Source organism: Chiloscyllium punctatum, chromosome 4 (genome assembly GCF_047496795.1).
Source record: "Chiloscyllium punctatum isolate Juve2018m chromosome 4, sChiPun1.3, whole genome shotgun sequence".
Lineage (NCBI taxonomy): Eukaryota > Metazoa > Chordata > Chondrichthyes > Orectolobiformes > Hemiscylliidae > Chiloscyllium > Chiloscyllium punctatum.
Window position 1 is genome coordinate 54622277 of NC_092742.1, and position 15622 is coordinate 54637898.

General features: G+C 39.8%; 1 protein-coding gene across 7 annotated transcripts in view; it reads left to right on the top strand.

The window, feature by feature from the left end:
- The window catches only part of samd4a (sterile alpha motif domain containing 4A), a 200485-nt gene that overhangs the window by 101321 nt on the left and 83542 nt on the right, over positions 1-15622 (top strand). For 6 of the 7 annotated variants that reach the window (XM_072568755.1, XM_072568754.1, XM_072568753.1 and 3 more), the window contains exon 4: positions 12412-12675. The exons of the other annotated variant lie outside the window; for it this stretch is intronic. In XM_072568755.1, the coding sequence (XP_072424856.1) occupies positions 12412-12675 (264 nt within the window). The remainder of the gene's footprint in view (positions 1-12411; positions 12676-15622) is intronic. 7 annotated transcript variants of the gene reach the window in all.

The following is a 15622-nucleotide window of genomic DNA, read 5'->3' on the forward strand; positions in this document are numbered from 1 at the left end:
TGTGTCATTGGCTTTTAAGATTGTCAACATACTCAATTTGCACTTGATCAGAATTTGGTATTTTCGGGGTGTAGTTTAAACTTGCCGAATTTTAATTTGTTTGTCTCTTAGCAACTCAACCAGTGTTATCTTTTCTGAACCAAATGTTACATTGTAAAATCTCCAGCACTTGGTGTGTTTGCCAAGTCTTTCACTCTCTTAAAGGTACAGTACACTTGTACACCTTCATAACCACTATCAATTACCACAAGACTACCCTCTTTTAACAAGTCATTTTTCAATGTGAATAACAGCTGGGGACAAGAAATATTGTTGTGCTTTTAATATACTCATGAACAGAATTTTATAATCTCCCACTGGTGTGCTTGAAACTGGGGTGCTCAAATGGAGAGGGTGGGCTTCTTACCTGCCCCCACCCATCAATTGTGGGAATTGAGCTGCTTTAGCTGAGCCAGTTGACCTTCAGTAAGGGGGAAAGGCTTCTCCTCCTAGAATCCACTTGACAAACCCCTCGTGCAAATGCTTGATATATTTTCTGTCCAGTCAGAAGACTTCAGCCAAACCTGAGGTGAGAGGACCTGATCATAGAATGGTTGGTCTTGGCTGTTATTGCTGTAATGGCATATTAGTAAGGATATGCCATATGCAATAATGATCAAAACAAGGGCTACATTGAAACAGTTTGCTTAGTAAAGGCCAAAGAAGGCAGAGAGCTCACGCCAATGATAATGAGAACTGGAATTGCCACGAGGGCAGAATTTGCAGTTATGAAGTGAATCCAGAATGCTCAAGTAAAAAGGAGCTATAATGATATAGCATAAATGAGAGCAATTCAAATAAAATTTTTTTTGTGTAAAGTTGATGAAAGATCAACAGTGCATCACCATATATACTGGTAAGCTGCATATTGAATAGGGAATATGCAATAGCAAACGCAGTAACATGCCTGTTCTTATGAGGTGTCAAAGTGGATGAATGAAATGACATGTCCATTTAAAGAAAAGTTCAATGGTATAGCAAGATATAGTAAGTAAGCAACCAACACTTAACTGATTTAAGACTGGTTTTGTAAACTGAAGTTGGATTGGAAGCTGTTTTTCAAGTAATTAACTTTCGAATAGCTACAGTGATGTTTTTGAGGACAATTATGAAGGCATAATCGTGGAAGCACAAATCTGCATCAAATTTGTATATCTGATCAATATATTACCAGATAAGGTCAGTTCCTTTATACTCTTAAAATTGGAGGTTTAAGTGGAACTAAAGAATCTAATGACCATTGGTGCATGAATGAAAACTTAGTGCAGTGATTGGATAATGAATCTGTAATGATATCCAAGTTTGACAAAACTATCTGACTGATCGTGGATAACAAAGGTGCAATCAACCAGACAGTGGACCAGAAGACACAGTAGAAGTAGGCCATTCAGTCTATTGAGTCTGCTCTGTCATTCAGTGATATCATGAATGATTTGATGTTCCTCAACTCCACTTTCCTGCTTTTATACCATAACCCTAGATTCCCTTACTCTTTGAAAAATCAGCCTAATGAACCTTCTATGGACTGTCTCCAATATCCGTATAATCTTCCCTTTTGAGGGGCACAAAAAAATTCAGTATTCCGGCTGTGATCCAACTAATGCCGTATATAGCTTTATGAAGACCTCCCTACTTTATCTTTCATTCCCTTTTGAAATAAAGGCAACATTCCATTTGCCTTCCTGCTGAACTTGGATGCTAGCTTTTTGTGATTTGTGGACAAGGACTCCCAGATACCTCTTCTATAGCTTTCAGCATGTCTTTCCTATTTAAATAATATTAGCCCCTCCCTCCCTCCCTCTCTCGTAAAGTGCATAACCTCACATTTCCTCACATACTCCATCTGCCAACTGTTTGTCCATACACTTGATTTGTCTATAACCCTCTGGAGACTGTCTCATCACTTACTTTCCATCCTGTGTTGGACTGGGATAGGCAAAGTGAGAAGTCACAACACCAGGTTATAGTCCCAACAGGTTTATTTGCAATCATGTGCTGTCAGACTGCTGCTCCTTTGCCAGGTGAACCCTATGAAGGAGCAGCACCTCTAAAAGCTTGTGATCTTAAGTTAAACCTATTGGACGACAACCTGGGGTCATGGGACTTCTCTCTTGTTTTCCCACCAGGCCAAATAAGCTTTATTAGTTTGAAAGGTCAGGCCTGGAGGCTAATTGGAAGCCGAACCATGATAAAGGTTTGTATGCTCACAGTGACCCTGGGAAGGGCATTGCGTTTAAACAGAGCACAAGTTGGCTATTAATGAGATCAATACCTGGGAATTCTTGTCAAGTCTGGAAGAGACCCTATGATCAATGAGATGGCAGAGAGAGAAGAACCAGAATTCAAGTATTTTTTAATTATCTTTTTCTGGTGAGATGAGTTTGGCCACTGACAACACAAGATGGAGATTTGAAAGCTCCCTGCTGAATCTTCTATACCAGCTTTCAGAAACTTTGAAAACCTGAGTTGGACGTATTGCTGCCTTTATCTGGTTGAACTGAGAAGGTGACCCTGATTGGTTCTGGAAAAGTAATCAAGGTATCCACATCCATGCCTGTGAAACAATGTTTACTGAAAACCATTTAGGCGGCCAGATCTATTACTTTGGTGTGTATGTGTGTGTGTCTATCTCTTATGTAAATAGGAGCTCAGACAAATGCTTTTTGTAAAGCATCAGCATTAATCTGTTTACTTTATTTTCTGTGCTAAAGTTGTGTATTTTATAAATAAAGCCTTTACATTTGAGATACAGTATAAATATCTAGAATTAATTATTCACGAAGTGAGGGATTGATTATCCAAAAGTCTGGTTAGGAACTATTTGGGGTCTTCAGTTTTATTTTACTGTGGTGCAAATGCATTACATTGGTAGGCTGTTTTTTTTGATGTTCAGCTGCATCTCTGTCATAACATCTTGCCAATTTTTGACTGAAAACAATGACTTTGCTGTCTCCCAGTATTTGTTTGGAAAACACTTTTTTTTTGCTCCTTGAATACTAAGATGTCAAACTTTCTGATAACCCAACCAGAATGAGAGAGTTGGGAGAACTGATGGTGAGGTAGCGCTGTACTCATGTACATTTGGAACAAATTGTTCTTGAATTCTGAAGAGTCAACGTGCGCAGTATGCTGTCACACTCAACATGTATTAGAAGATATCATAACCAAACTGTTTAGTACAGTTGTCATTGCAGGTCTCCAAATATTGTATCTCTGCCTATGAGTTATGAAAACGCATCTATGAAAAATCATAGAGAATCCAAGAGGTTGGTTAATTAGGGTAGAAAATTGGTTGGATGACATAGCTCCTATCTTTGACAATTGGAGAAAATAATTCATGCAAAATCTATGATTTTGTTTCCCATGTAGGTTATTCACCTGTAATGAGCATCGAGATCAACATGTGTAAAATGGAGATTAATGTTTGTTTATGGTTCCTTTTTTGAAATTGATTTTGCTTGATAGTTTGAAGAATGCTATCAGTTTTTCAGGTTCACAGCAGCCAAACTGGTAGTCTGGGATGGGAACAATATAAATGAGAACTAATAGTACATCATATTTAATCCTTTAGATATTTTAATTTTAAATCTTTACCAATAATTAATCTTGCAATCAAATTTTAATAGGGAGCTTTACTGTAGCTATTTATGCACATTTTGACCTGAAAATGTATATTATTTTTGCAGTCCTGTCAAGCTTTAAAGAGGCCAGTTTTGTTTCATTCCGAAATCCCAATTTCTGAAGCCATAGTAGCTGTTGTGATGAGAGGATTCAAATATCATTTCCACATTTATTTCGTACCCTCAAGTTTGTTTTTTCAGTTTATCATGGAATACATAATGTGCCTGTCATCTTTAGAAAGAGGTGATTTATTTCAGAATTGGTGAAATATTGGACACTTGTGACCAAGGCGCTACGTGAATTTTCTCCTTTAGTTGAAGCTGTTCTGTATTGCCAGGCTTTTCTACTCTTTTGCCAAAAATCTGACATTGGCACTTTTTAGAGTCTCCAGGGTACATAAGTTCATAAGATTTAGCTTGTTAAGTAAATATTGTCAGCTATGAGCATAATACTATGGAAGCTAGATATCTGAAAGAATGAATGTGGAAATAATGAACAGGTCAGGCAACACCCATGGAGAGATGAAGAATTGATGTTTTCAAATTGGGGCTTAATGTTTGAAAGTACTGCAAAACAGACAGGGTCAAGGACCTTGCACCTGATTTATCATTTCTGATTTAAAATATTATCTACTTGGGGAATGCCCACCTTTAATTAGTCATTCACGGTATGGTCTGTTTACAAGTAAAGGATTAAAAGGTACTATGTTGATGTACCGAGTGAGGTATAAAGGTAGCATTAAAGTTCCAATTGAGATACTTATTTTGGTTTTATGAATTTCATCATCACCACTCCAAATAGTATGGGGATTCCCTTTTAAAAATGAACAAAATGTACCAAAGGATGATAAAACACCAGGTTATTGTCCGGCAGGTTTATTTGGAGACACTAGCTTTCAAAGCACTACTTCTTCGGGTGGTTGTGGAGCAGAATCATGCGACACAGAATTTATAACAACAGGATTGTAGTGTCACAAAATGTAATAGTAAACAAATTTACCTTGATCATTCTAAAAGATGAAAGACTAATGTTAATTTCGATTCCTTAATATGTAAATCCCAGAACTTTTTAAAGTTACATTCTCAGGGTAGCTTTTAACAGTAGGTGCCATCTCGGCTCAAATTATGCATTGAAGGTATGAAGTTAGTCTGTCTGTATCCCAATGTTAGGTCAGACTGCTTCTACTTCTAAAGTGGGATTTAGAGAATTCTTTACATGGATTTATGCAGTTTTTGAGCAAAATAAAATGTAATTCTGCAAGTGCAAATTCACCTCACAAACTTGTGTGTGTGCATGTGCACCAGGGAGCCTGAGTAAGTGTGTAATGGGGTAGTGTGTGTGTGTGTATATATAAAGTGCAGTGTGGTCACCTGTAGTGTGACATGAACGCAAGGTCCTTGTTGAGGCCATCCCCACGGATATCAAACTTGGCTATCAGCCTCTGCTCGGCCACTTTTTTGTATTGTTGCCTGTCCCGAAGTCCACCTTGGAGGATGGTCACCAGAAGCAGTCCAGGACATTTAGCCTCTGACCTGAGGTGTTCCCTGACTGGGAGGGAACATTCCTGGATGGTTTTATGTCATGTCCATCCATCAGTTTCTGCAGCCTCTGTTTGGTCTTGCCAAGGTATCATGCCTCAGGGCATCCTTGTCTGCAGCGTATGAGCGAGACAATGTTGGCAGAGTGACAGACTACCTGTCACAAAATGGTGGTGGTGACCCCACGTGTAATGGTGGTACCCATGTTGACACTCTGACACATCTTAGTGTCTGCCATGACAGGATTGTATGGTGTTGTCCTGAAGGCCAGGCAGTTTGCTGCAAATAATGATTTGTTTGAGATTGTGGTTCTTTAAAGACAAAAGTGGAGGTGTAGGGAAGGTCTTGGTGAGGTGCTCATCCTCATCAATAATGTGTTGCAGGTCGCAAAGAACATAGGGTACCTTTTCAATACAAAGTACTTCCCGGGAGCCAAAAAGCTACACTATCAGTTGCAGCTCATGTCGGTATCTTGAGGTCATTATGGCTTCTCGCTGAGACACATCAAAATTGGCGGTTGATGAGTAGAGCATTGACCCAGTTCTTATGAGGGATCCTTGAGTACTTTGAAATGTTCGTCACGTTCCTCCTCATCCGAACAGATCCTGTGTATGCGTGGGGCTTGTCTGTAGGGATTGGCTGTTTTACTATGTTTAGGGTGGAAGCCTGATGAAGAAGCAGCACTTTGAAAGTTAATGCTTTCAAATAAATTGTATGCAATTCTGGTCTATTTCCGATAGGAAGGAGATGTTGTGAAACTTGGAAGGGTTCAGAAAAGATTTACAAGGATGTTGCCAGGATTGGAGGATTTGAGCTACAGGGAGAGGTTGAACAGGCTGGGGCTGTTTTCCCTGGAGTGTCGGAGGCTGAGGGTGACCTTGTAGAGGTTTACAAAATTGAGGGGCATGGATAGGATAAATAGACCCTGGGGTCAGGGAGTCCAGAACTAGAGGGTATAGGTTTAGGGTGAGAGGGGAAAGATATAAAAGAGACCTAAGGGGCAACTTTTTCACTCAGAGTGGTACATGTATGGAATGAGCTACCAGAGGATGTGGTGGAAGCTGGTACAATTGCAACCTTTAAGAGGCATTTGAATGGGTATATGAATAGGAAGGGTTTGGAGGGATATGGGCCAGGTGCTAGCAGGTGGGACTAGATTCGGTTGGGTTATCAGGTCGACATGGACAGGTTGGACCAAAGGGTCTGTTTCTATGCTGTACATCTCTATGACTCTAAACCTGTTGGACTATAACCTGGTGTTGTGATTTTTAACTTTGACCACCCCAATCCAACACAGGCACCTCCAAATCAAGGGATAATAGGATATTTTGGTATAGGGAAAGATGTGCAATTGAATGAATTGATATACTGAAACAAAAGAGGCAACTAAGAAATAATTCCATATTTAAAAAGGTGCCTGTAACTGGTTATGGGGTCAGTAAATGGATTAATAACAACCTGCACCCACAAACAAAATATATTAGCTTTTTATGAAAGATTTACAAGGATGTTGCCAGGGTTGGAGGATTTGAGCTATAGGGAGAGGTTGAACAAGCTGGGGCTGTTTTCCTTGGAGCATCTGGCTGAGGGGTGACCTTTATAAAGGTTTACAAAATTGAGGGGCATGGATAGGGTAAATAGGCAGTCTTTTCCATGGGGTTAGGGAATCCAGAACTAGGGGGCATAGATTTATGGTGAGGGGAAAGATATAAAAGAGACCTACGGGGTAACTTTTTTTCAGAGGGTGGCATGTGTATGGAGTGAGCTGCCAGATGGTGTGGTGGAGGCTGGTACAATTGCAACATTTAAGAGGCATTTGGATGGGTATCTGAATAGGAAGGGTTTGGAGGGATATGGGCTGGGTGCTGGCAGGTGGGACTAGATTGGCTTGGGATATTTGGTTGGCATGGACAGGTTGGACCGAAGGGTCTGTTTCCATGCTGTACATCTCTATGACTCTATGACTCCAGACTGATGTAATCTGGCGAGAGATCAACAACCTTTTTTGTTTTTAAAACAGACTGTGAACCTAGTGAGCGAGTAAAGCCACTGTTTGTTTAAGTAACTAGCAAACTTAACTATACAAGATTAGAAAAATAATACAACCTAGTATACATGTGCTAACATCCAGAAATAACAGATGATAAACGTGGGTAATAGTTATCAAAACACCCTGATAGTGCACGTCAACGAACAAATGCAATTGAGACTGATCTGACAGTTTTTTCTATGGGGTGGAGAGTGATAATGTTATAACATAAAATGTCAACAAATCTCATTTAAGCTTCATGTTTGTAAATTTTTACCTTGAAATACGTTCTCAAAAGCTTTTCCATGTACTGCCTCCACTGTTTCTCACTCTGGTTGCTCATTCTCCTTTCCTATACCTGTGCTCCCTTGATTGCAAAGCTGCATTCCAGTACTTATTACGGCTGCAATTTCAGCTTGTCTGCAGCTTCTGCCCAGTGTTCTTCCAAGCTGTAGTCTTGCCCAGCTGCATGAAGCAAATATGACTTGAGTTTTTCAACCCCCCCCATTCTCGGCTGCACTGAAGTTTGACATACAGGTTCTGCTGAACTGCCAGTGTTTCCAGGACACTCTTGGGCTCTGACTGACTGACTCCAATACATAGCTGTCTGTCAGCTGCTAATATTTCATACACTGTTCTAACAGCAACAGAGATATTCATCTCTTCCATGTTGATCTGTACTTTTCCATGTGATGTTCAACCTTGTCCTGAATAACACTTCCTACATGTTCCCCCACCATCAAAGTTAAACTGTTCTGTAAATGCTGGGCTTACCTTTTATATTCCTGTTCAAAAAAAGTTGCTATGTTTGCAATTCTCCAATCCTCTGGCACTACCCCAAGTCCTTGAATCCTCTATTACTTTGTTTCTCCAGCACTGCAGTGCCCTCCTTGATTTCGCGCACCTGTCCTCTTCTCTTTTCCCATCTTTTCAGAATACCTTGCTAATGCCTTTCTTTGAGCCAGGACTTTATCACCACAGCATCATAACCATCATGACCATGTCTGTAATTCACTAATCTTATTAACTATACTACGTACATTCACATGCTGTGTAGTGTTGAATTAGACCTTACTTTCTCTTATTTAGACTTCATCTATTATCTTGACATGCTCAGTTGTAGAACTAGATTGCACAATAATTTTGTGCATCCTGGTGTTACTACTTACATGTATCTTCCAGAGTCCCAACCCCTGCTGAGTTTGTATAATCCATCCCCAACAACTTTAAAGCCTCTTTAGGGAACGCTCTTGTGGTTTTGGTCAGGTGCAACCTGTCTGACTTGTACCAGTGCGACTTCCCCGAGCCTGTCCCAATAATCTAAAATCTGAGTTTTAAAATTCAGATTGTTGGTTTGCCCTGTACACTCTCGTCCTTAGCAAAAGAAGAACTTGTAACAGCTTAATCTGTATTGTCACCCCTTCCCTTTGTTCTTCCTTTCCTGTTTACTGAACACCACCTATCCTGGAATATTTAATACACAAATTTGCCCTTGTTTGACTAGGTTTTGTTATCTCACATTATCAATAGGCAATGCGATGGGATTTATTAACAAATTCAGTATGCGTGTGATCCATAGTAACAGTGATGATCATTTGACTATCACATTTATTTTGAGGGCAAGGAAAGTAGATCTAACATCAGTGTTTGAATTTCAATAAGTACGATTACTTGGGCATGAGGACTGAATTCACTGAAGTGAACTGGCAAGTTGTTATGGGAATACTCTACAGTATACTAAAGAATCACCTTATACTCAAAGCGCACCTCATGGAAAAGAAGGATTTACAAGGGAAAAGTATGTAGTCTGTGGCTAAGTAAGGATGTTAAGGATAGTATCAAATAGGAAGAAAAATCATTGTGCAATGATCAGTAGAAAGTCAAAATTGAACTACAGAGTTTATCTATCAGATTAATAAGGGTAATTAAGGGTCGTACAAGAGAACTAACTAGAAGTATAAAAACAGAGGTAGATAGGTATTGTGCAGGCATTTGAAAAGAATCATGGAATCTCTATTGTGTGCAAAAAGGTCATTCAGCCCATCGAATCTATACCAACCATCAGAGCATCCCACCCTATTCCCATAACCCCACATTTACATGGACAATCTACATGATTTACACATCCTTGGGAGCTACAGAGCAATTGAACATGGCCAATCCACCTTCCTTGGACGTCTTTGGAGACTGGAACACCTAGTACAAATCCACACATTGGAGGAACGTACAAACTCCACACAAACATGCACATAAGGCTGGAATTGAATTTGATTCCCTGATGCTGAGGCAACACTGAGACACTGTGGACCTGTTGTGCTGATTGGAGACTCTGGGGATAGAAGGAGCAATCTTCTGTCCAGGTTTATACATGATGAATTTAATCTGGAGAGTTAAAGGTTTAGATGGAGAGGAATTTGTTAAGTGCATACAAGACCATTTTCTGATTCAGTATGTGGATGTACCTAGTAGAGAAGGTGCAAAGCTTGACCTAATCCTTGGGAAATAAGGCAGGGCAGGTGACTGAGGTGTCAGTGGGGGAGTACTTTGGGGCCAGTGACCATAATTCTATTAGATTTAAAATAGTGATGGAAAAGGATAGACCAGATCTAACAGTTGAAGTTCTAAATTGGAGAAGGGTCAATTTTGATGGTATTAGGCAAGAACTGTCAAAAGCTGATTGGAGGCAGATGTTTGCAGGCAAAGGGCCAGCTGGAAAATGGGAAGCCTTCAGAAATGAGATAACAAGAATCCAGAGAAAGTATATTCCTGTCAGGGTGAAAGGGAAGGCTGGTAGGAATAGGGAATGCTGGATGACTAAAGAAATTGAGGTTTTGGTTAAGAAAAAGAAGGAAGCATATGTCGGGTATAGACAGGATAGATCGCGTGAATCCTTAGAGTATAAAGGAAGGAGTATACTTAGGAGGGAAGGTGAGATAGCATTGGCAAATAGAATGAAGGAGAATCCAAAGGGTTTTTACAAATATATTAAGGATAAAGGGTAACTAGGGAGAGAATAGGGCCCATCAAAGATCAGCAAGGTGGCCTTTGTGTGGAGCCACAGAAAATGGGGGAGATACTAAATGAATATTTGGCATCAATATTTACTGTGGAAAAGGATATGGAAGATATAGACTGTAGGGATATAGATGGTGACATCTTGCAAAATGTCCAGATTACAGAGGAGGAAGTGCTGGATGTCTTGAAACGGTTAAAGGTGGATTAAATCCCCAGGACCTGATCAGGTGTACCTGAGACCTCTGTAGGAAGCTCGAGAAGTGACTGCTGGGCCTCTTGCTGAGATATTTGTATCATCGATTGTCACAGGCGAGGTGCCAGAAGACTGGAGGTTGGCAAACGTGCCACTGTTTAAAAAGGGCGGTAAAGACAAGCCAGGGAACTATAGACAGGTGAGCCTGACCTCGGTGGAGGGGAAGTTGTTGGAGGGAATCCTGAGGGACAGGATGTACATGTATTTAGAAAGGCAAGGACTAATTAGGGATAGTCAACAAGGTTTTGTGCGTGGGAAATCATGTCTCTCAAACTTGATTGAGTTTTTTTTTGAAGTAACAAAGAAGATTGAGGACAGAGCAGTAGATGTGATCTATATGGACTTCAGTAAGGCGTTCAACAAGGTTCCCCATGGGAGACTGATTAGCAAGGTTAGATCTTGTGGAATATAGGGAGAACTAGCCATTTGGATACAGGACTGGCTCAAAGGTAGAAGACAGGGTGGTGGTGGAGGGTTGTGTTTCAGACTGGAGGCCTGTGACCAGTGGAGTGCCACAAGGATTGGTGCTGGCCCTCTACTTTTTGTCACTTACATAAATGATTTGGATGTAAGGATAAGAGGTACAGTTAGCAAGTTTGCAGATGACACCAAAATTGGAGGTGTAGTGGACAGAGAAGAGGGTTACCTCAGATTGCAACAGGATCTGGACCAGATGGGCCAATGGGCTGAGAAGTGGCAGATGGAGTTTAATTCAGATAAATGCGAGGTGTTGCATTTTGGGAAAGCAAATCTTAGATGTATCCACTTAATGGTAAGGTCCTAGGGAGTGTTGCTGAACAAAGAGACCTTGGAGTGCAGGTTCATTGCTCCTTGAAAGTGGAGTCGCAGGTAGATAGGGTAGTGAAGAAGGCGTTTGGTATGCTTTCCTTTATTGGTCAGAGTATTGAGTACAGGAGTTGGGAGGTCATGTGGCTGTACAGGACATTGGTTAGCCCACTGTTGGAATATTGCGTGCAATTCTGGTCTCCTTCCTATCGGAAAGATGTTGTGAAACTTGAAAGGGTTCAGAAAAGATTTACAAGGATGCTGCCAGGGTTGGAGGATCTGAGCTACAGGGAGAGGCTGAACAGGCTGGGATTGCTTTCCCTGGAGCGTCAGAGGCTGAGGGGAGTGAGCTTATAGAGGTTTACAAAATTGAGGGGCATGGATAGGATAAATAGACAAAGTCTTTTCCCTGGGGTCGGGGAGTCCAGAACTAGAGGACATAGGTTTAGGGTGAGAGGGGAAAGATATAAAAGAGACCTAAGGGGTAACTTTTTCAGTGTGCTATGTGTATGGAATGAGCTGCCAGAGGATTTGGTGGAGGCTGGTACAATTGGAACATTTAAGAGGCATTTGGATGGGTATATGAATAGGAAGGATTTTGGAGGGATATGGGCTGGATGCTGGCATGTGGGACTAGATTGGGTTGGGATATCTAATCAGCATGGACGGGTTGGACTGAAGGGTCTGTTTCCGTGCTGTACATCTCTATGATTCTAAGTAAATGATTGCTAATTTGCTCTGTGAAGGTGGTACTGAGTAAAGACGTGTGCATTAGAATAACATGGTTTCAGACTCTGGTGAATATTAGTTTGACCCAACTCCATCTATAAGCCGAGGAGCAATTTTACATGGTTTTCAAGATTCTCCTAACCTCTGTAGAATATGTGGATTTTTTGGGAATATTAGTGAATTCCACTGGTGAACAATAGATTTATGATCTGTATAACCTAGGAAACAATGTGAAGATGTTGGAACCACAGAATTTGGGTCTCAATGCAAAATTGTTACTGGATTAAAACTTCAAGTCATTTATGTACATGTTTGATACTGACATTTAGTAAGTTTGCAAATTTTAGGCTTTGACACTGCACTGCTTTCAATGAATAACTGTTGTTAAATATGTTTTCTAGTTCTCTCAGGCCAGACACACCACAGCCCTCTGAAGCGTTCAGTATCTCTTACCCCACCAATCAATGTGCCAAATCAGCCTCTAGGTCATGGATGGATGTCCCATGAAGACCTGCGAGCAAGGGGACCTCAGTGTATCCCATCAGACCATGCTCCCCTCTCCCCACAGAGCAGTGTTGCTTCCTCGGGTAGTGGTGGAAGTGAGCATCTTGAAGATCAAGCAGTGACACGTAATACATTCCAAGAGGAGGGCAGTGGCATGAAAGGTGGGTAATTGTTGTTAGAATGATGTTGACTGTAGAATATACATTTCCGAACAGGTTGTGCAGAAAGAGGAGTGGAGAGTCTGTTAATCAATACTACAGTGGATTTTGATAGTTATTCCACTTTTTACTGAAGTGTTGACTTTGTTTGAAACTTCAAGGATTACGTAACTCTGGATTCAGACACCAGATTTTAATGTATGTTAACAATATGTTTGAGTCTAGAGTTTAATCAAAATAAGGCAACTTTTGTGAGGAAAACAAATGAGTGAATTAGTGAAAACTTGCACCACAAAGCAATTTGTTTTCATTGTTATTAATAGTTACTATTTCAACATGTAATGTGTCTTATTATGCTTCAGTGAATAGGGAAGAAAAGGAGGTTCTAATAATAGCCAAATAACACGTCAAATACTGGTACATATGGAACAGAGCAAAGAGGGTTCTATTTAGATAACTGTTCAAAATGTGTGGTGCATTTGTTATATAGCAAGTGGTTTCAGTGTCAATAGGCAATTAATCTAGAAAATAAGCACTGTGTGGTATATAGCAATGGTATGTCTGTCTTATTGAATGTAAGGTCTCATAGAACTTGCAGATAAAAAAGGTTTCTATTTAAAAAGTCTAAATAATATTTGTATTAATATGCACAGCTGTTGAATAAGGATTTGTCTTTTACGCATTTTATGACACCCTAACTGCTGCTGATGAGTAGTAGAACAATTGTAAATTCATCTTCCTGGCTGTTAGTTAATGGTATCCTTCCCTTTTGGAATGAAAAAGATGCATTTGATTTCAGTATCCTTATTTGGCTGGCCAAAATTAAAGTAGTAAGATCAACTCAGTATCGTGTCTAGACTCTATGCAGTGCTTCGCTTGTGTCTTTCAAAAGAACAGTTATGAGTTGAGATTCCAACTTTTAGTGACTGAAAATAAATTGAGATCACAATAATGCTTTTATTTAGCTGATCAACCTGGCTGTTGTCTCAACTAGTGTTAATGTCAAAATAACTATTCTCTGGTCAAACGACATGGCCTTGGTATCCAACACAGCTGTTTGTGGTATGTGATCTTTCAGGAACTTTTTTGTCACTGTGTACTGCTTTCTCTCCTGGCAAGTCAGTATATTGATAGCTCAGGACGAATAGCTTCAGATGGTTGCTAAGTGATAAAATATACCCAGTTAAAAGTCACCACAGAATGTTGATGAGTTGGGTAGCTGAATGCATCGTAAGTTACAATAAATCTTTTTTTATTAAAAAAAGTTGTAGAAGCCGAGACTAAAATTATTCAAACAAAAGTTTCTGAAACAGATTTTCCAATTTTAAAATATTGGATGATGACATTGAAAGAACTTTGACAGAGGAAGAAAATTTCTTTTGTAGAACGTTGTCACAGAACAAATTTGAAAGTGTATGCAGTTGATTTGTTTGCAATGAATGATTGTTCAATCTTCAGGAGGGTTCAAATGTAGAAAATAAGCAGACATTCTTGCCAGGTTTGGTATATTTACAGTCAAGGCTAATAATGTCACCAAGAGTTTCAGGTAGAAACTAGACTAATTCTTTTAGGCTTGTTCAGAAAAGATCATGTATGATGGCTTGAATCTTTCTCTCTAACTTGCTTGTAAATGTTAAAAATAGCTGTATGATTAATTGATTGAATTGTGACAGTGCAATCCTCCAGAAGGCAACAGTATGCCTTACAATCTGGCATGGTTATATGGAGGATCTTGGTTGTTATCTTTATATAGCATCACTGACTTCTGGTATGTTCACGTTCTGGTTGGTCACTGGATAACTTTAAACTGTTGAAACATTTTTTTCTTGACTAGTTAGCTATGTAGGCACCCTGTGGCAGGCATACTTAAGGAAAGTTGGGATGAGGTTTATGATGTCATCTTCTGGTGATTAAAGATGTATGGTAGTGGTCCAGCTTTAAGATTTAGAGAGCTAAATTCCATTTTAAGATTTCTTGTGCAATAGGAGTTGTTCAAAAGCTCAACATCGCAGACTGTTGCCATAAGTACTCGACTGAGAAAGGAGAAACAATAATTGTTTTATTGAGTGAACTAAATCAATTCTGACCGAGAGTAAGACAGGAAAACAGATTGGTGAGAGGTGAAATCTTTTCAATGAAAATAAATTCTTATGTGATAAAGCGCCACCTAAATGCATTTGAAAATGCCTCCAATGCAATTAATTACTTTTAAGTACAGTCAATGTTATACAGTGTGAGTAGGATTAAAAACTGGTTCCAAAATGCACATGTCTGTATGGGGACATATTTAAATAAATAAAATCATACTGGCACTTGTCTGCCAGGTTGCAAAAAAGTGACTAAGGAATCCTGTTGTGAAAACTTGGAGCTGTCTTTTGGTGGCACACCTCTCCCACTTGCTGGTACATCCACCCCCACTTTCTGCACCACCTCCAGCTGTTACAGAATGTATAAAATCCTAATTAGATCAAGGTGACCAATTTTCCTGACTGACACAATGAATCTGCACCATGTTTCTTCATTAACAGGAAGTAACTTATAACTGTTTCACATAGCTTAATCAAATAACAAAAAAAAATCCCATTCCACTTAAACTTTAACCCTTTTTTTAAAAAAAAACCCCACAAATATGTACATACTCATTGAAACAGACAGATATATATATATATAAAGTAAACATGAGCGAGATTATGCAGTCAGCCCATTGAGCCCATTCTGTCATTCAACATGATCCTTACTCTTAGCATAGAACTTTGCCGCTTCTTTTTCCACCCGCCCGCCACGCCCCCCCCCCCCCCCCCCCCCCCCCCACAACCATGCTGCTTGACATCTTTCTGTAGGAATCTATTTATTAATTCTTAAATATATTCATGACTTTGCCTGAAACCACTGAGGGCAAGAATTCCACAGACTCACTATGCTATATGATTGAAGAAAATTTGTCTTTTTT